The following is a 15,438-nucleotide window of genomic DNA, read 5'->3' on the forward strand; positions in this document are numbered from 1 at the left end:
CTGGTCCGGCCCCGCGGCCCGCACAGGTACTTCTGCGCAGGCGCGCCTCCCTGAGCCGGCGTCCCCGCCCCCACCCGAGTTACGCTCCGGCGGCGCGTTCCTGGTTATTTCTGACGCTGCGAGCGGCGGCCGGGAGCCGAGCGGAAGCGCCGCGCGCCAGCGCCGCGCGCCTCCCGCTGAAGGAGGGGTGGGGTGAGGAGAGAAGAAGTGGTGCCGGAAGTGGGGCTTAGTCGCCTGCCGCGGCGGGCGGGGGGAGCAGGAAGGAGGCGGTGGCGGCAAGGCGGGGTGTGGCCTCGGGAGGCGGCGGGCGCTGCGATTGGCTCTGGGTTGTGGCGACGGCGACGATTGGCCCCTGCGGGCCGAGCGAGGTGAGCCCGGGTGGCGGCCGTTGAAATTCAAAAGTGGCGGGTGTGGCAGCGCAGGGGCCGGCAGCGCAGGGCTCCGGAGCGCGCGTACTCCGTGTCGCGAGCGCGCGAGAGAACGCGGGTCCCCAGAGCCCCGGCTCGGAGTCCTCTTCACCGCGCTTGCCCGGCGTGAGTGGCCCCGAGCCGGACATGGAGCCGCAGGTGAGTGGCGGGCGGCGCGGGGACGACAGCCGGCTGCCGCACCCCTCCGCGCTGACCGGCCGGAGGCCTCGGTCCGGCCGGCGGGGCCCAGATCCGCGTGGCCCGCTCCGTGGGAGTGATGCGGAGTGGAGAGCGGAGAAGGCAGGCAGCGGCCCCGGAGGGCGGGGGCACGTTGGCCTGCCTTCTTGCAACTTCAGGGAGCCCCAGCACCCTTCCTCACTTTCATGTATCCAGGATTTCCCGTTTCGAATCTTCAGGCTTGTCTGAACACGTTCCCTCCCGTTCATTCAGTGTGAGTTCCGAGATGGCCTCTAGCCCTGGGGAAACGGTGACTGAAGCCGAATCCCTGCTAATGCCCTTTCGTGTCCTGTCTCTCTTTGCAGCCGCTTGTGGGCATCAGAAGGGAAGAGGGGTGGAGTACTACTCTGAACTGAAGGACTTTGCATTATCTCTCCTTCCCCAGGTTTTGCAGAGATCTCTGCTCAGTGGGACCGGTTAACTTGGTCTTCTCTCATCAGTGCCCTGCGGCACCCCACGACCTCCTGCAGCCTCTTCCCTCCGGCGGAGAGAAGTGTGTTTGTGACAGTGAGAGTGTGTTGACTTCTGGTGCCAGAAAAGGGCTTCTGCCAGAATCCTCTGTTTACTAGTGTCTGGCATTCAGATTTACCCAAAGTCAAGTTGCTACAAAGAGATAGTTTTTGTATCCTGCCAGCCAGAGAGTGGAGTAGTGTGTTGTGACAGTGAAAAAGAATAGAAGCCTTCTCATGTTTATTCATCACATATTTACATCACACCTAACGATGTGCTTGGAATGCAGCAGAGATCCCTGTCGTCATGAAGCTGCCATTCTTTGGGGAGACAGACAGTATGTGATAAGTAAATCGTCTAATGCTGTTAAGGTTTTAAGGGCTACCGAGAAAAGGAAAAGTTTGAGCAGATTAAGAGGGGAAGAGGGGAGGCCAGCTGGCAAGAGAGACAATTAAATTGGGTGGTCTTAGTAAGCTCCCAATGCAGAAGGTGAGAGGTGAATAAAGACTTGGAGGAAGTGAGGGAAACAGGCAAGGGGTTATTAAGATCATTCCAGGCAGAGGGAATCCCCTAGAGCAAAGTCCCTAGAGTTGTATAGCAAAGCCGCATTGAAATGAGCAAGAGGGAATGTTGTGGTGAGGGAAGTCCGATAACAGACTTCTTGCACAGGCAACTGTGAAGTCTTTGGTTTTTTTCTCTGAGTGAGGTGGGGAATCACTGGATGGTTTCAAGCAAAGAGAGACAAGATCTGTCTTACATTTTAAGAGGACCATTCTAGCAGCTGCATTGAGATTAGCCTGTAAAGGAGCAAGGATAGAAAGAAGGAGAGCTGTTAGGAATGGGGCAGGTTTTCTCAGATTTCAACATTATTGACATTTTATTGGGGGTGGAGGGCTGTCCTATACATTGGCTGATGTTCAGCAGCATTCCTGGCTTCTACCCATTAGGTGACAGTTGCAAACCCCACCTAATCATGCCAGTCAAAGTGTCTCCAGACATTGTTACACATCTGGGGATAAAGTCATCCCTAGCTGAGAACCAGTGGAGTGTGATAATCCAGGTGAGAGATGATGGCGATTTGAGTCATGGGAGTGGCAGGGGAAGTGGTAACAAGTGGTCCGATTCTGGATCTATTTGGAGGATAGAGTTGGCCACATTTGCTGACAATAGACTTTGTGGTATATAAAAGAATGAGAGGGCTTTAGATGTATTTGCTTGAGCAGCTGAAAGGGAGTTATATCAGTTGAGATGGAGGAAGCTGTAAGGTTGAAAGGATTAGAATTCAGGCGGTCAGAGTTTGGCATGTTTACTAGGATTCCAAGTGGTGACATTGAGAAGGCAGTATGACTTCAGAGTCAAAGTCTGGGCTGGAGATGTAAGCTTGGGAGTTGGCAGCATATGAGTGGTGTGCAAAGCCGTAGGAGTGGCCTAGAACATAGAGATTAGAAAGACCACTGATAAAATTTGGGAGATGAAGAAGATCTACCAGAAAGGTAGGAAAACCAGCAGAGGATGGTCTCCCGGGAGCTAAGTGAACTTAGTAAGAGGGAGCAATCAACACAGGGTGCTTGTGGCCTTGAGAGCAGTCTTGGTGGAATGGTGGGACTGAAATCCTGATTGGGTTTAGGAGAGAAAAACTCTTTGGTTGGAAGCAGTAACAGCGTGTGTTGTATACTGACTGGAAGGACCCAGGAGAAAGGGGAAGTGATGGTGTGGAGAAGGAAGGGTTGCCTGGGTGCTCTTGAGTGGGTGAGGGGTGGGAGCAGACGTGCACATGGATAAGTTAGCAGTAGGGTGCCCACCTCCAAACCGGGAAGTGGTATAGGAGGGGTCAATGAAAATCTGTTTTTATGTTATGGAAGGTGATATTATGGAAGGAGCTTATTGTGTAAAGCTGGGAGAAAATTAAATACTGTGCTCTTTGGAGTTGTCCTGAGTAAACAAACCTTTGAACACATTTTCTGAACCCACACAAATTCCAAGGAGGTAGGTCTTTCGGTGATCCACTATATTAGTGTAGGGAGAACAATGGGCATGGCTGATGATGAAATTGAAAGTTTGACCTTGAAATACTGAAAAGAAAAATTTAATTTTCATACTACATTTAATTAAAAAATTAAAATCAGTATTCTTTGTGCAAAATTCTGCAAGTGGCAGGAAAAAGAATGCAACCTCTTTTTTTTCGTTTTTATTTGTATATGAGCCAGTAGTTTGAATCCCTGCTGGTGGACGGGCTTCCCTCATAGCTCAGTTGGTAAGAATCCACCTGCAGTGCAGGAGACCCTGATTCGATTCCTGGTCAGGAAGATCCGCTGGAGAAGGGATAGGCTGCCCACTCCAGTATTCTTGGGCTTCTGTTGTGGCTCAGCTGGTAAAGAATCCTCCTGCAATGCGAGAGACCTGGGTTAGATCCCTGGGTTGGGAAGATGCCCTGGAGAAGGGAAAGGCTACCCACTCTAGTATTCTGGGCTGGAGAATTCCATGGACTGTATAGTCCACGGGGTCGCAAAGAATCAGACACGACTGAGCCGCTTTCACTTTCACTGCTAGTGGCCATCTAATTTCATTCCTTTAAAACTGTATTGAGTCCTACCATATAGCAGACATTGTGCTAGACAGTCTGGTTCTGTAGCTGTAAACAGAACAGACATATTCTTGTGATGCTCACAGTCTAATGTAAGGAAAGATAATAAACCAATAAACTTAAAAAAAAACAACAGGATATCAGATTGTTTCAGAGTTTTCCCTGAGCATCCTTGAATCTGTTTGTATCACAAGTAGTTCAACCTCACTTTCCTGAAGTTAAACTTAGCATTTCTTAAAAATTAGCCTTCACGTACTCTTAGATCTCTTCGTGTTACTTCTCACAACTGCGTGTGAATCAACATTTAAAAACGAGAAGTTTTACTGAAAAACAAGCACAGCTTTTCCTCCTGTGATCTTGGGAAGCAGGGCAGGCTTCTTGGAGTCGGCCAGACTCCGTCTCCTTCATTGCCTGCTCTGCTCCCCAGCCCCATGCTACCTCTGCTTAGCCCGCAGACTCTTAGAATATCCCCTCTCTACTGAGTTCCTCGGGAATTAAGCTCTAATGCCCTAAGGCATCTTTGTATCTAATGAATTAACTTCTCTGTTTAGCCGTTAGAATGGTGAGAGCTGTTTACATTCTTGGGAAAATTGAGAAGACTGTTCATTTTCTGTAGAGCTTTCTCTTGTACCCCAGTTTGGAAAGGCTGCCCTGGAAAGTAAGCTATGGGCAGGCAGGGACTTTACATTGTTACTCTTGCCCCAGGGCCTAGAACAGCATCTGGTCCAGAGCATCATTCAACAAACCTAGTGGGACAGACCCATGGTGAATGGATGGATGAGGGAATGATGCCATCCCTCTGCTGTGATAACCCTCATCTTCTATTTCCATTCATTCTTTGCACTGGACACGGTTCGCTTAAAAAAAAAAACTTTAAAAATATGCCTTAGTTTATCTTTTTTTTTTGTATAATTGTATTTATTTGTTTATTTTTGGCCGTGCTGGGTCTTTGTTGCTGCTCGGGGTTTTTTTCTAGTGGTGTGTGGGGGCTCTTATTGTGGTGGCTTCTCTTGTGGAGCTTGGGCTCTAGAGCACAGGCTCAATAGCTGCAGCTCATGGGCTCAGTTGCTCCGCAGCTTGTGAGAGCCTGCCAGACCAGGGATGGAACCTGTGTCCCCCACACTGGTAGGCAGGCTCTTCACCACTGAGCCACCAGGGAAGCCCCTAAACCTTTTTAATTTCTTTATTCTTTGGCTGCACTGTGCAGTATGCAGCATCGTAGTTCCCTGACCAGGGATCGAACCTGAGCCCCCTGCAGTGGAAGCACAGTCTTAACCGCTGGACCACCAGGGAAATCCACAGTTCACTTTTCAGTACAAATTGAATCATACTGTTCTGACTGAAAATGTCCTAGTCCTCTTGCTTTCAGTAGACCCCAGACTCCGTGCTGGCGCCCCAGCTGCTGCAGCCTTTTGCTCCCGCCTCTGCCCCCCTCTGCCCACTGTCTCTGCGCATCCCTGTGTTCAGCCGAAAAGAAGAATCCGTCATCCTTTGCACATCCCTCTCCTTTCTGCCTGGAATGCTCCTCCTTGGCCCAAGCCCATCAAGCCAACTCTTTCTCATCCTCAAGGCTCAGCCTAAAAATACTTTGTAGGATTGTGTCTAACGCTTTCCCCATCTAAACTGGATGCCGACTCCCTCCTTCGGGATCCTTTTCTGATAGCACTCAGTAAGATTTAATCATCTCTTTGTGTTTTACTTGCCTGCCGTCCTGTGGCCATCCTGATCACAGGGACCACGCCTGTTACTCCAGAATCCAGATCATTTCCTGGCATGTAATAGGCATTTTAATATCAATAACCTCAGATATGCAGATGACACCATCCTTATGGCAGAAAGTGAAGAGGAACTCAAAAGCCTCTTGATGAAAGTGAAAGAGGAGAGTGAAAAAGTTGGCTTAAAGCTCAGCATTCAGAAAACGAAGATCATGGCATCCACTCCCATCACTTCATGGGAAATAGATGGGGAAACAGTGTCAGACTTTATTTTGGGGAGCTCCAAAATCACTGCAGATGGTGACTGCAGCCAGGAAATTAAAAGATGCTTACTCCTTGGAAGAAAAGTTATGACCAACCTAGACAGCATATTCAAAAGCAGAGACATTACTTTGCCAACAAAGGTCCGCCTAGTCAAGGCTATGGTTTTTCTAGTGGTCATGTATGGATGCGAGAGTTGGACTGTGAAGAAAGCTGAGCGCCAAAGAATTGATGCTTTTGAATTCTGGTGTTGGGGAAGACTCCTGAGAGTCCCTTGGACTGCAAGGAGATCCAACCAGTCCATTCTGAAGGAGATCAGTCCTGGGTGTTCTTTGGAAAGAATGATGCTAAAGCTGAAACTCCAGTACTTTGGCCACCTCATGCGAAGAGTTGACTCATTGGAAAAGACTCTGATGCTGGGAGGGATTGGGGGCAGGAGGAGAAGGGGACGACAGAGGATGAGATGGCTGGATGGCATCACTGACCCCATGGATGTGAGTTTGAGTGAACTCTGGGAGTTGGTGATGGACAGGGAGGCCTGGCGCGCTGCGATTCATGGGATCACAAAGAGTCAGACACGACTGAGCTACTGAACTGAACTGAATAGGCATTTTGTAAATATTGAATGAAAATGAAGTAAACTGAAGGGCAGAGAGAAACTGGCCTTGGAATTAACAGTTATCCATAGTGAAAATCAGAAATTGATCTATCCGTGGTGCTTTCCTGAGGGGGGATAAGAAGAGGGTGACCATGTGTCCCAGTTTGCATGGGAGTGACCTGGTTTTAGCATTGAGAGTCCTGTGTCCCAAGAAACACCCCAGTCCTTGGCAAACCAGGATGGTTGGTCTCCCAAGGCAGGAGTAAGCAGAGGTTGGACGCGATCCAGACCCTGAGCTGGGCTACTCAGAGGAGAGGCTCTTCCTTTCCCTTACCCCCGCTGCATCCCTGTCCTTGGTGCTCTCCAAACTGGTCATGCTGCTACTTTCTTATCTTCCCCTTGCCAGTCAGCCCACTTCCACCTCATTTTTATAATTTATAATAATGTCTTTCGTATATTTTTTTACGTGCCTGATCAGAAATTGTTTCTGACTCTCCATGCATGCAGGGCCCAAACCTAAACTCCATGGCGTGGCATCAATGCCCTACAAGACTGTGTGGTCCAGTGGTTAAAAACAGCCTCCAGAACCAGACTGTCTAGCTTCTAACCCCAGCTCTGCCTTTTATTCATCAATGACCTTAGAGCAGCTCTTTTACTTCCCAGAGCCTTCCTTCCCTCATCTCCAAGATGGGGCTAATAATAGCACCTCCTGGGTGGGCTGCTGTGAGGTTTAAGTCAGTTGATACAGATAAAATGTTTGAAAGTGTTCCCAATAAATGTTACCTACTCCTCCCACCCAGCCTTCAGCCTGGTCTCTTTTCTAAGTCACTCCCTTGTTTATGATTGTCAGCTCTCACTAAAAGAGTTTATCGGTTTCTCAGCCGTGCCATGTGCAGGCCGAGTTTTTGCCTTCCAAAAGGAGGGTTTCTTTGCCGCTTGTTTAGGTCCTCCCCTTAGAGTTAGCTGAAGTCCAGCATGTGTCTGTCCGTCCTGTCCCTTAGGGACTGTGTCATGTCCCACCTCCCTCCATGGTTTCTGGCTGGCACCTCATCTGAGAGCCCCAGCATGTGGCCCCAGGGGTACTGAGTTAATGCTTGTTGGAGATGATGTTGACAGTCAGGCTCGGGGGCCATAAAGGGGAACTCCTGGGACATTGGGCCTCAGGGTGTGGTCTGAAGGTCCTCTCTCTTCCCAGCAGAGGTCCCCGTTGTTGGAAGTGAAGGGGAACGTAGAGCTGAAGAGACCCCTAGCCAAGGCTGCTTCCCGGCTGCCTCTCTCGGGACGCAGGCTGAAGAGGGGGCCCGACCAGATGGAGGAAGCCTTGGAGCCGGAAAAGGTGAGCTGGGTTTGGAGATCCGTGGACATGTGTGCGAAACCATCACAGACGGAGCTGTGGACCCCACCCGACCCTTGTCTTTCCCCAGAAAAGAACACGAGGCCTGGGCACCAGAGTGAGCACGACCCACCCCAGAGCAGCCGCCCTCAGCTCCGCGCCCCAGACGCAAGGCCAGACCGCAGGTGGGCTCCAGGGCTGAAGAGAGAGCCGGCCCACAGCTCTCTTCAGCTCACGTCTGTCTTTGTCTTTTCTTTCAATCCTAGCTGATTTTGAATAGGTAACACGCTCCACTGGTTTCAAAGTTCCAAAGGCACAGGAGTTCTTATGCAGGGAGAAGCCTCCGTCCTGCCTCTGTTCCCCAGCCACCCAGCCCCCTCCCTGGGGGCAGCTGCGAGTCCTTCCAGGGGTGCTCTGTGGGTCTGCGAGCAGATACGGGCGTGCTCCCCGGTGTGTTTACACACATACTTGCACACTTCACACATTGTTCGCCACCCCCCGCCCTGCCCTCTTCCCTTGTCTTGGTCCAACTTGTTTCTTGGCACGTTGGTCCTAGGAAGAATATCTTTAGGAGTTGGTCAGATTTAGAGGAAGAGGAAGGTTATCTTATTTCTAATCTTCTGAAAAAGCAGCTCCTCTGTCTTTGGACACACTCCCAGGCCTGCGAGTCATGACTGCTTTTCCTCTCCCCTGTCTCCCAACAGTGCCCAAAGCTCCCAGGAAGCCAGCACCCCGATGTTCCACGGCTGTTGCCCCAGGTAGTAATAGTGTCTGAGAGCCAGGGCTGAGAAGGGGTTCGGGTGAAGGGAGTCGGGTAGAGGTGGAGGGACCCTGGTGTTATCGCCCCTGATGCCACCTTCCTGGTTCTCTAGTGCTAAAGACTCAGAAGCCAGGTCCTGTTGTTCCCGCCCAGAAACCTGGAAGTAGGTGACAAATAAGATCTTCGGTGAGAGGCTGGGCTGGGGAGAGGAGGTGGTGAGTGCCAGAGAAGTCCTTTTGGTCCTTTCCCTGCCTGAAGGAGGAGACAGAGCCTCAGGTGTGGAGGCCCTAAGGCGAGGAGGGAGGAGGGAGACAGAGCTAGGGCTGCCCTGACCTTTGTCTTCTCTGTGTCCATCTTAGCGACTGCCGCACCTCCCATGGTGGGAGGGAAGAAACCCAAACGTCCGGCCTGGGACTTAAAGGGGCAGTTATGTGACCTCAACGCAGAGCTGAAATGCTGCCGTGAGAAGAAGCAGGTGCTGGACCAGGAGAACCAGCAGCTGCGGGACCAGCTCCAGGAGGCCCAGCAGCAGGCCTTGGCCCTGGGGGCAGAGCGCAGGTCCCTGGAAGAGGAGCTGACCAGGGTGCGGGCCCAGGCTGAGCAGGGCCAGCGGGAGCTGGGGAACCTGAGTGCCCGCGTCCTGGAGCTGGAAGAGCGGCTGGGCACGCAGGAGGGCTTAGTGCAAGAGCTCCAGAAGGAACAGCTGAGATTGCAGGAGGAGCGCACGGGACTGGCTGCCCGGCTGGGAGAGCAGGAGGTGAGGGCTGGCTTCTCCGCTAACGCCATCCTTCTCTCTAGGTAGCCCAGAAGTCACCTGGGGCTTTGAAGTCCTGAGTGCCTCTGTCCAGCAGCACCGTCCCCCACCCTGCTCCCTGTTCGTCCCCGCTCTGCGCACTTCTGACTGTCTTGCTTCCTGCCCCACTTCACCCCATTCTGACTGTTTCTATAACCCTCCCTTCTCCCATCTGCGTCTCTTCTGCGTCTCCACCTCTTTTGTTTCTGTCCATCTTCACTGATAAAGGTCCCCATGCATTCTCTCTCCTGCTTGTCATCCATTTGGCTCCTTGGTGAGCACCAACTAGAATGAGTTACTTGCAGTCTCTCAAATGACTCGATTCTCAATTCAGGGCGTTTGGCAAGTGCACATCCCTCTTTGTGGAATATTCTATCTGCACCCCATCCTGTCTTGGTTTACTCTCACGCTTTGGGGTGTCAGCCTAGATATTCTCTTCCTTGTGCCCTTTCTGGTGCTCTGTGTACTCCTTATTCTAATACTACGATTAACATTCACTTATCTCTTCTTTACCAGACTCTGAAGTCCTTGGGGTCAGGGGCCAGCCCACCTCCCACCCCCAGTCCCACCATGAAACTTCTTACTCTTGGTTGCTGGGTCTCACCATCCATGTCTGTTCTGTTCTGGACAGAGGAGGCTGCAGACCTCAGAAGCTTCTCTGTCGGACAGCCAGGAAGAGGTGGCATCTCTGCGCCAGGAGGCTGCAGCCCGGGAGGCTGTACTGGCTGAGCGGGAAGACCGTCTCCACGGGCTCGAGATGGAGCGCCGGAGGTTACACAACCAACTCCAGGAACTCAAAGGCAACATCCGTGTGTTCTGCCGGGTCCGCCCCGTCCTTCCAGGGGAGTCCACCCCATCCCCTGGCTTCCTCCAGTTTCCCTCTGGCCCCTGTGGACCCTCTGATCCTCCAACCCGCCTCAGCCTCTCCCGGTCTGATGAGCGGCGTGGGACCCTGAGTGGGGCACCAGCTGGCCCTACCCGCCATGACTTCTCCTTTGACCGAGTGTTCCCACCAGGGAGTGGACAGGATGAAGTGTTTGAGGAGATTTCCATGCTTGTCCAGTCAGCCCTGGATGGCTATCCAGTGTGCATCTTTGCTTACGGCCAGACAGGCAGTGGCAAGACCTTCACCATGGAGGGTGGGCCTGGAGGAGACCCCCAGATGGAGGGGCTGATCCCTCGGGCCCTGCGACACCTCTTTTCTGTGGCCCAGGAGCTAAGTGGCCAGGGCTGGACCTACAGCTTTGTGGCAAGTTACGTAGAGATCTACAATGAGACTGTCCGAGACCTGCTGGCCACTGGGACCCGGAAGGGCCAGGGGGGTGAGTGTGAGATTCGCCGGGCAGGGCCAGGCAGCGAGGAGCTCACTGTCACCAACGCGCGCTATGTTCCGGTCTCCTGTGAGAGGGAGGTAAGCGCTGAGGGCCACTAGGCCTGGCCGTGGGGTCGGAGGGCTGGGCGCAGGCAGAGTGATGCAGGACGGAGGTTGGGGGAGCGGGCCAGGATAAGGAAGGGCGAGTGGCGACGGTAGATCAGACGTTTGGCTTTGGCTGGCGGGCTGTGAGGTGCGTCCACCTTCACGGAACCAAGGCATGGAGAGCAGTGGCGCGCCTCCTGAGGCAGGCGACCCTGGGCCCCGCACAGCGACCTCAGGCTCATCTCCGCCCACGCTGCTTGTTTGGTCAGGACATCCCTGCCGGCCTCCGGGCTTTTCCTCAGCCTGCTCATCACACCCTTGGATCGGGGCTTTGTACCTCCTCTCTCCATTGCCTGACATGGTCTTACCTTCCTTTCCCAGCAGGGCTGGATTGCTCCCTCACCACCTTAAAGATTTTAAGGTGTTGAGGCCATCCCTGACCATCTTTTTTTTTTTTTTTTTAACTTTTGGCTGCACTGCATGACTTATGGGATCTCAGTTCCCCAACCAGGGATTGAACCTGTGCCCTGGCAGTGAAAGTGCCAAGTCCTAACTACTCGACGGTCAGGAAATTACTGCTGGTTATCCTTTCTAAAATTGCAACCCTCACCATCACACACTGCTTTTCTATTTTTAATTCCTTGATACTCTCAGATACACTGTGTATTTTAATTATTTAGTCTTTTGCTGACTAGAAAAAAGCACCAAGAAGGCAGGTGCTGGGTCTTGCTTATTGCCATATCTGACCTGTGGGTTCCCAAGTGGTTCGGTGGGTAAAGAATCTGCCTGCAGTGCAGAAGACATAGGAGATGGGGGTTTGCCTTTGGGTTGGGAAGATCCCCTGGAGGAGGGCATGGCCACCCACTCCAGTGTCCTGCCATGGACAGAGGAGCCTGGCAGGCTACAGTCCACAGGTTGCAAAGGGTCGGACTTGACTGAAGCAACTGAGCATGCAGGCATGCATGCATGCCTGACCTGGCTACGTGCTCACCACTGCCTGACTGCACCTCTTGCTGCGCCCCATCCCCAGGTGGAGGCCCTGCTCCATCTAGCCCGCCAGAACCGGGCTGTGGCCCGCACAGCCCAGAATGAGCGCTCGTCGCGTAGTCACAGCGTGTTCCAGCTGCAGATCTCTGGGGAGCATGCTGGCCGAGGCCTGCAGTGTGCGGCCCCCCTCAGCCTGGTGGACTTGGCTGGGAGTGAGCGGCTAGACCCTGGCTTAGCACTTGGCCCTGGGGAGCGGGAACGCCTTCGGGAAACGCAGGCCATTAACAGCAGCCTGTCCACGCTGGGGCTGGTCATCATGGCCTTGAGCAACAAGGTAGGAATGGGGGTGGGGGCAGGTGGGCCCTGGGAAGCAGCTGGTGCTGGCTGTCCCCAGCCCTGTCCTAACCGCCTGTCCCTCTCCACCCTGTAGGAGTCCCACGTGCCTTACCGGAACAGTAAGCTCACCTACCTGCTGCAGAACTCTCTGGGTGGCAGTGCCAAGATGTGAGCAGAAGGGGAGGGCTGGGAGCCACCATGTCAGGGTCAGGGTAGGGGCAGCGACGTAGTGGAGACCTGGACACTGATTCTGGGGTTTGCCCCGCTCTCCTCTGTCCACAGGCTCATGTTTGTGAACATTTCTCCTCTAGAAGAGAACGTCTCCGAGTCCCTCAACTCCCTACGCTTCGCCTCCAAGGTGCGGTCACTAGCAGCCCGGTCCCCGTCAGGCTTCCTGCTGACTGTAGGCATCTGCACCCTGGTCCTTGGGGCCAGCGGCACGTGCATCCTGAAAGGATGTATATTTGCCAGGCATTTAACTATTGACTTCTGGGGGGATTGAATTAAGTTTTTAAAACTAGGTGGTTGAAAGGTCAGAACTATGTAGAAAGCTGTATACAAGTGAGATTTAGCCTCCACCCCGCCCACCAGAGTCTCCCCCTGTCCTAGTAGTTGTTCTCATGTTTTATCTTTTTACTTCTCCTCTCGGTGTTTCTTTTGCAAATACAAGCAATATGCATGGAATTTCCCTCTTTCTTACAGAAGACATCTCTTCCCCTCTCTTTCACGTATTATATGTTGTCCTGCCTTTTTTTTTTTTTTTTGATTGACAAGACAGCCCTAAGGATGGGGTGGTGGCCAGGGAGAGTAGGGGGAAAAGAAAAAAATCAGACAGCCCTAGTATGATTCCCCACCAGCACAGAGATCATCCCATTATTTTTACATTTGCCTAGGACTCCACTCTGTGGATGCACCAAAGTTTATCCACCAGTTCCCTCTACTGGACACTTGGATTCTTTCCACCCTTTTACTATTACACACAAGGCTATGTTGACTAACCTTGTACATATCATTCTATATTTGTTTGGTTACATCTAACCAGAGAGAGATTCTTTGAAATGGAATTCCTGGATCAAAGACATACAGGTTTTTCAGGCTATTCCAGAAACACAGCGTGAATTCAGGCTCCAGTCCCCACAAGGATCAGCTGTGTTCAGGCTATGAATTCTCTAAGAAACTAAGCTCCCTCTACAAGAGTTAAGTCAGGAAGTTTCTTTACAGACTGCCTTGGAGAGTAATATGTTCCTCTGATGACTCATTTTCCTGAGGATACAGCCTTGAGATGCTCTCTGGCTTTGCTCAGGGCCTCGGATTGCAGGTGTTCTTGTGCACTCTTGCTGCTGTGGGAGTAATCAGCCACCTTAGCGCCCTGCCGTGGTCTTCTGCTTTAATCAGGATTTCCCCTGCTACCTTACAAGTTCAATTAAAGTTCTACCAACATCATTAATACCCCAAAACATGAACTCTTTGATCCTCTAATACCCAGTTTATGTTAAATTTCCCCTGACTGTCTCAAATGCCTTTTATACATTAGGATGTGTTCCATTTGGGATCAAAGCAAGGACCACCCTTTTAATTTCATTGACATGGTCTTTTGAGTTTCTTTTAATCTGTAATAATCTCACCCCCACATTTTTTGTTGAAGTGGGGTGGTTTGTCCTGTAGAACATATCATATTCTAGATTTTGGCCGTTGCTTCCTCTTTCCTCCACAATTTTTTTCTTGTAATTAGGTTTGGAGGCTTGATTTGAATCAGATTCTAATTTCTTGGCAAGAAAATGGTATGATACATTTTATTGCATCATATCAGGAGGCACCTAGTATTGAGTTGTTCCATTTTTTCCCCCTCCCCCTAGTTGTTTCACCTTTAATGATATAAAAATTGATCATTGCATTTGGGTATTGTCAGCCCAATCTGTCCATTTAAAAACTCCCTTCAACTTTCTCCCCTGATGATTTTATCAGCGACGCTATCTAAATCTATTGTTCGTTGTTGTTTAGTCACTAAGTCATGTCCAACTCTGTAGTCCACCTGGCTCCTCTGTCCATGGGATTTTCCGGACAAGAATATTGAAGTGGGTTGCCATGTCCTCCTCCAGGGGATCTTCCCAATTCAGTGATCGACCCCACCTGTCCTGCATTGGCAGGCAGTTCTTTGCCACTGAGCCACTGTGGGAGCCCCAGATCTATTATTCAGTTCAGTTGAGTCGCTCAGTCGTGTCCGACTCTTTGCAACCCCATGAATCGCAGCATGTCAGGCCTCCGTGATTTTCTAATTTTCTCAGCTGTTCTACATTTATTAATCACAATTCTTGAGAACTCTCCCTTGTCATCTATTTGGTTATTCTGAAATTCAATCCAGATAGGTAAGATGGGATAAATGCTATATTCTTCATCAATTTTCACTATAAGTTGGTATCCTGGCAACTTCCAAAGGTGACCAGTGAGTTTTTATCCAGGAGGTAACATCTTGTACTTTTGGAATATATCATTTGAAGTCATTATTCTTTCTGATGCTCAAATTGCCCGCCTTTGGCCAGTGGAAGCTCCAACTTGGCTCCTGTGCCCTTTAGACAAGTTCTCAGTAGTCCTTTCTCCAGATTCATCTTGTACATTTCCTGCCCTAGACTGAAGATCATTAATTTTCTAAGGAGCTTTGGTTCCTACGTTTATGATGATGTGTTATCTAGCTTATTGAGCACTAGTGGTGGGAGGGCTTTGGGGGTGTCTAGAAGTGCCTTTCTCTGCTCCTGTGAGGGGCTTCTGTCCCTTCTCTGGCCTTTCCTCCTCTTCCAGATCTAGTGTGGACAGTGGGCGCGGGAGAACTGAGACCAGCCTGAACCTGCTTTCAGAGCCCTTATTTCAGGACTCTGAGGGGCAGCCCTAACACTGAGGGTTCAGAGGTGATTTGGGGAAAACTTTTGGTTGCTCTGAAAATTTTTTTATCCTGTTTTGTCTAAATCCCCTGCCTGCAGGTGAACCAGTGTGTTATTGGCACAGCCCAGGCCAACAAGAAATGAAGATGGATCTAGATTGTGTGTGTGTATGTGTGAGACACACGGGGGGGAGGGGGGGAGGGGGGTAGTGGGCGCTGATACCTGGGCCTATCAAATAAAGAAGAGAATTTTTTGTTGTTTTTAAATAAAGGTTTTATTAGCGGTTGTCCAATAAGGGGGGAGCTGTGGCTCTTCCATTCTGCCAAACGTCTGTGTCTCACGGGGACAGGGCTCCGGCTTTTCTAACGGGTCACTCCAGAGTCAGGGTGGCCCCCGCCCTGCTCCCGTCCCTATCCACGTCCGGGGGGTTGCGCGCACCAGGTGTCCAGTCACTAGTTCCGCTTCCTCCGGCACAGGCCACCTTCGCCCGGGGCAGGAACTCTTGAGTGCGGAAAGGTGGGAGTCCGGGGCGGGGCCGGCGCGTCCGCCCACAAGCTGCGGGCTCTCTCCTCCCGCTCTTTTCCTTCCCTTTCGAACCGCCGGGGCTAGCTCCGCCCGCCGCCATTGGCTGGCTCTCGGCGGCGTCACCGCCTCGGTCCGAGCTCTTCTAGTCGGTGCACCCGC

At 51.6% G+C, this 15,438-nt stretch overlaps 1 protein-coding gene across 12 annotated transcripts; it reads left to right on the plus strand.

The window, feature by feature from the left end:
- Positions 1-70: 70 nt before the first annotated feature.
- On the plus strand, positions 71-15,024 carry KIFC1 (kinesin family member C1). 12 transcript variants are annotated; one of them, XM_069563882.1, is made up of 13 exons: positions 378-566; positions 1,030-1,431; positions 2,042-2,154; positions 7,451-7,588; positions 7,677-7,770; positions 8,290-8,343; positions 8,458-8,508; positions 8,705-9,102; positions 9,770-10,549; positions 11,586-11,876; positions 11,973-12,046; positions 12,161-12,236; positions 14,854-15,024. In XM_069563882.1, exons 2-13 carry the CDS (start codon positions 1,401-1,403, stop codon positions 14,896-14,898), a joined length of 2,145 nt encoding a protein of 714 aa, XP_069419983.1. In that variant the 5' UTR covers positions 378-566; positions 1,030-1,400; the 3' UTR covers positions 14,899-15,024. The 12 variants fall into 12 exon arrangements, with proteins under 12 accessions (XP_069419993.1, XP_069419992.1, XP_069419989.1 ...); XM_069563883.1 differs by having other exon boundaries at positions 402-858; XM_069563888.1 differs by lacking the exons at positions 378-566; positions 2,042-2,154 and adding an exon at positions 116-368 and having other exon boundaries at positions 7,448-7,588.
- Positions 15,025-15,438: the final 414 nt, after the last annotated feature.

Source organism: Ovis canadensis, chromosome 20 (genome assembly GCF_042477335.2).
Source record: "Ovis canadensis isolate MfBH-ARS-UI-01 breed Bighorn chromosome 20, ARS-UI_OviCan_v2, whole genome shotgun sequence".
NCBI lineage: Eukaryota > Metazoa > Chordata > Mammalia > Artiodactyla > Bovidae > Ovis > Ovis canadensis.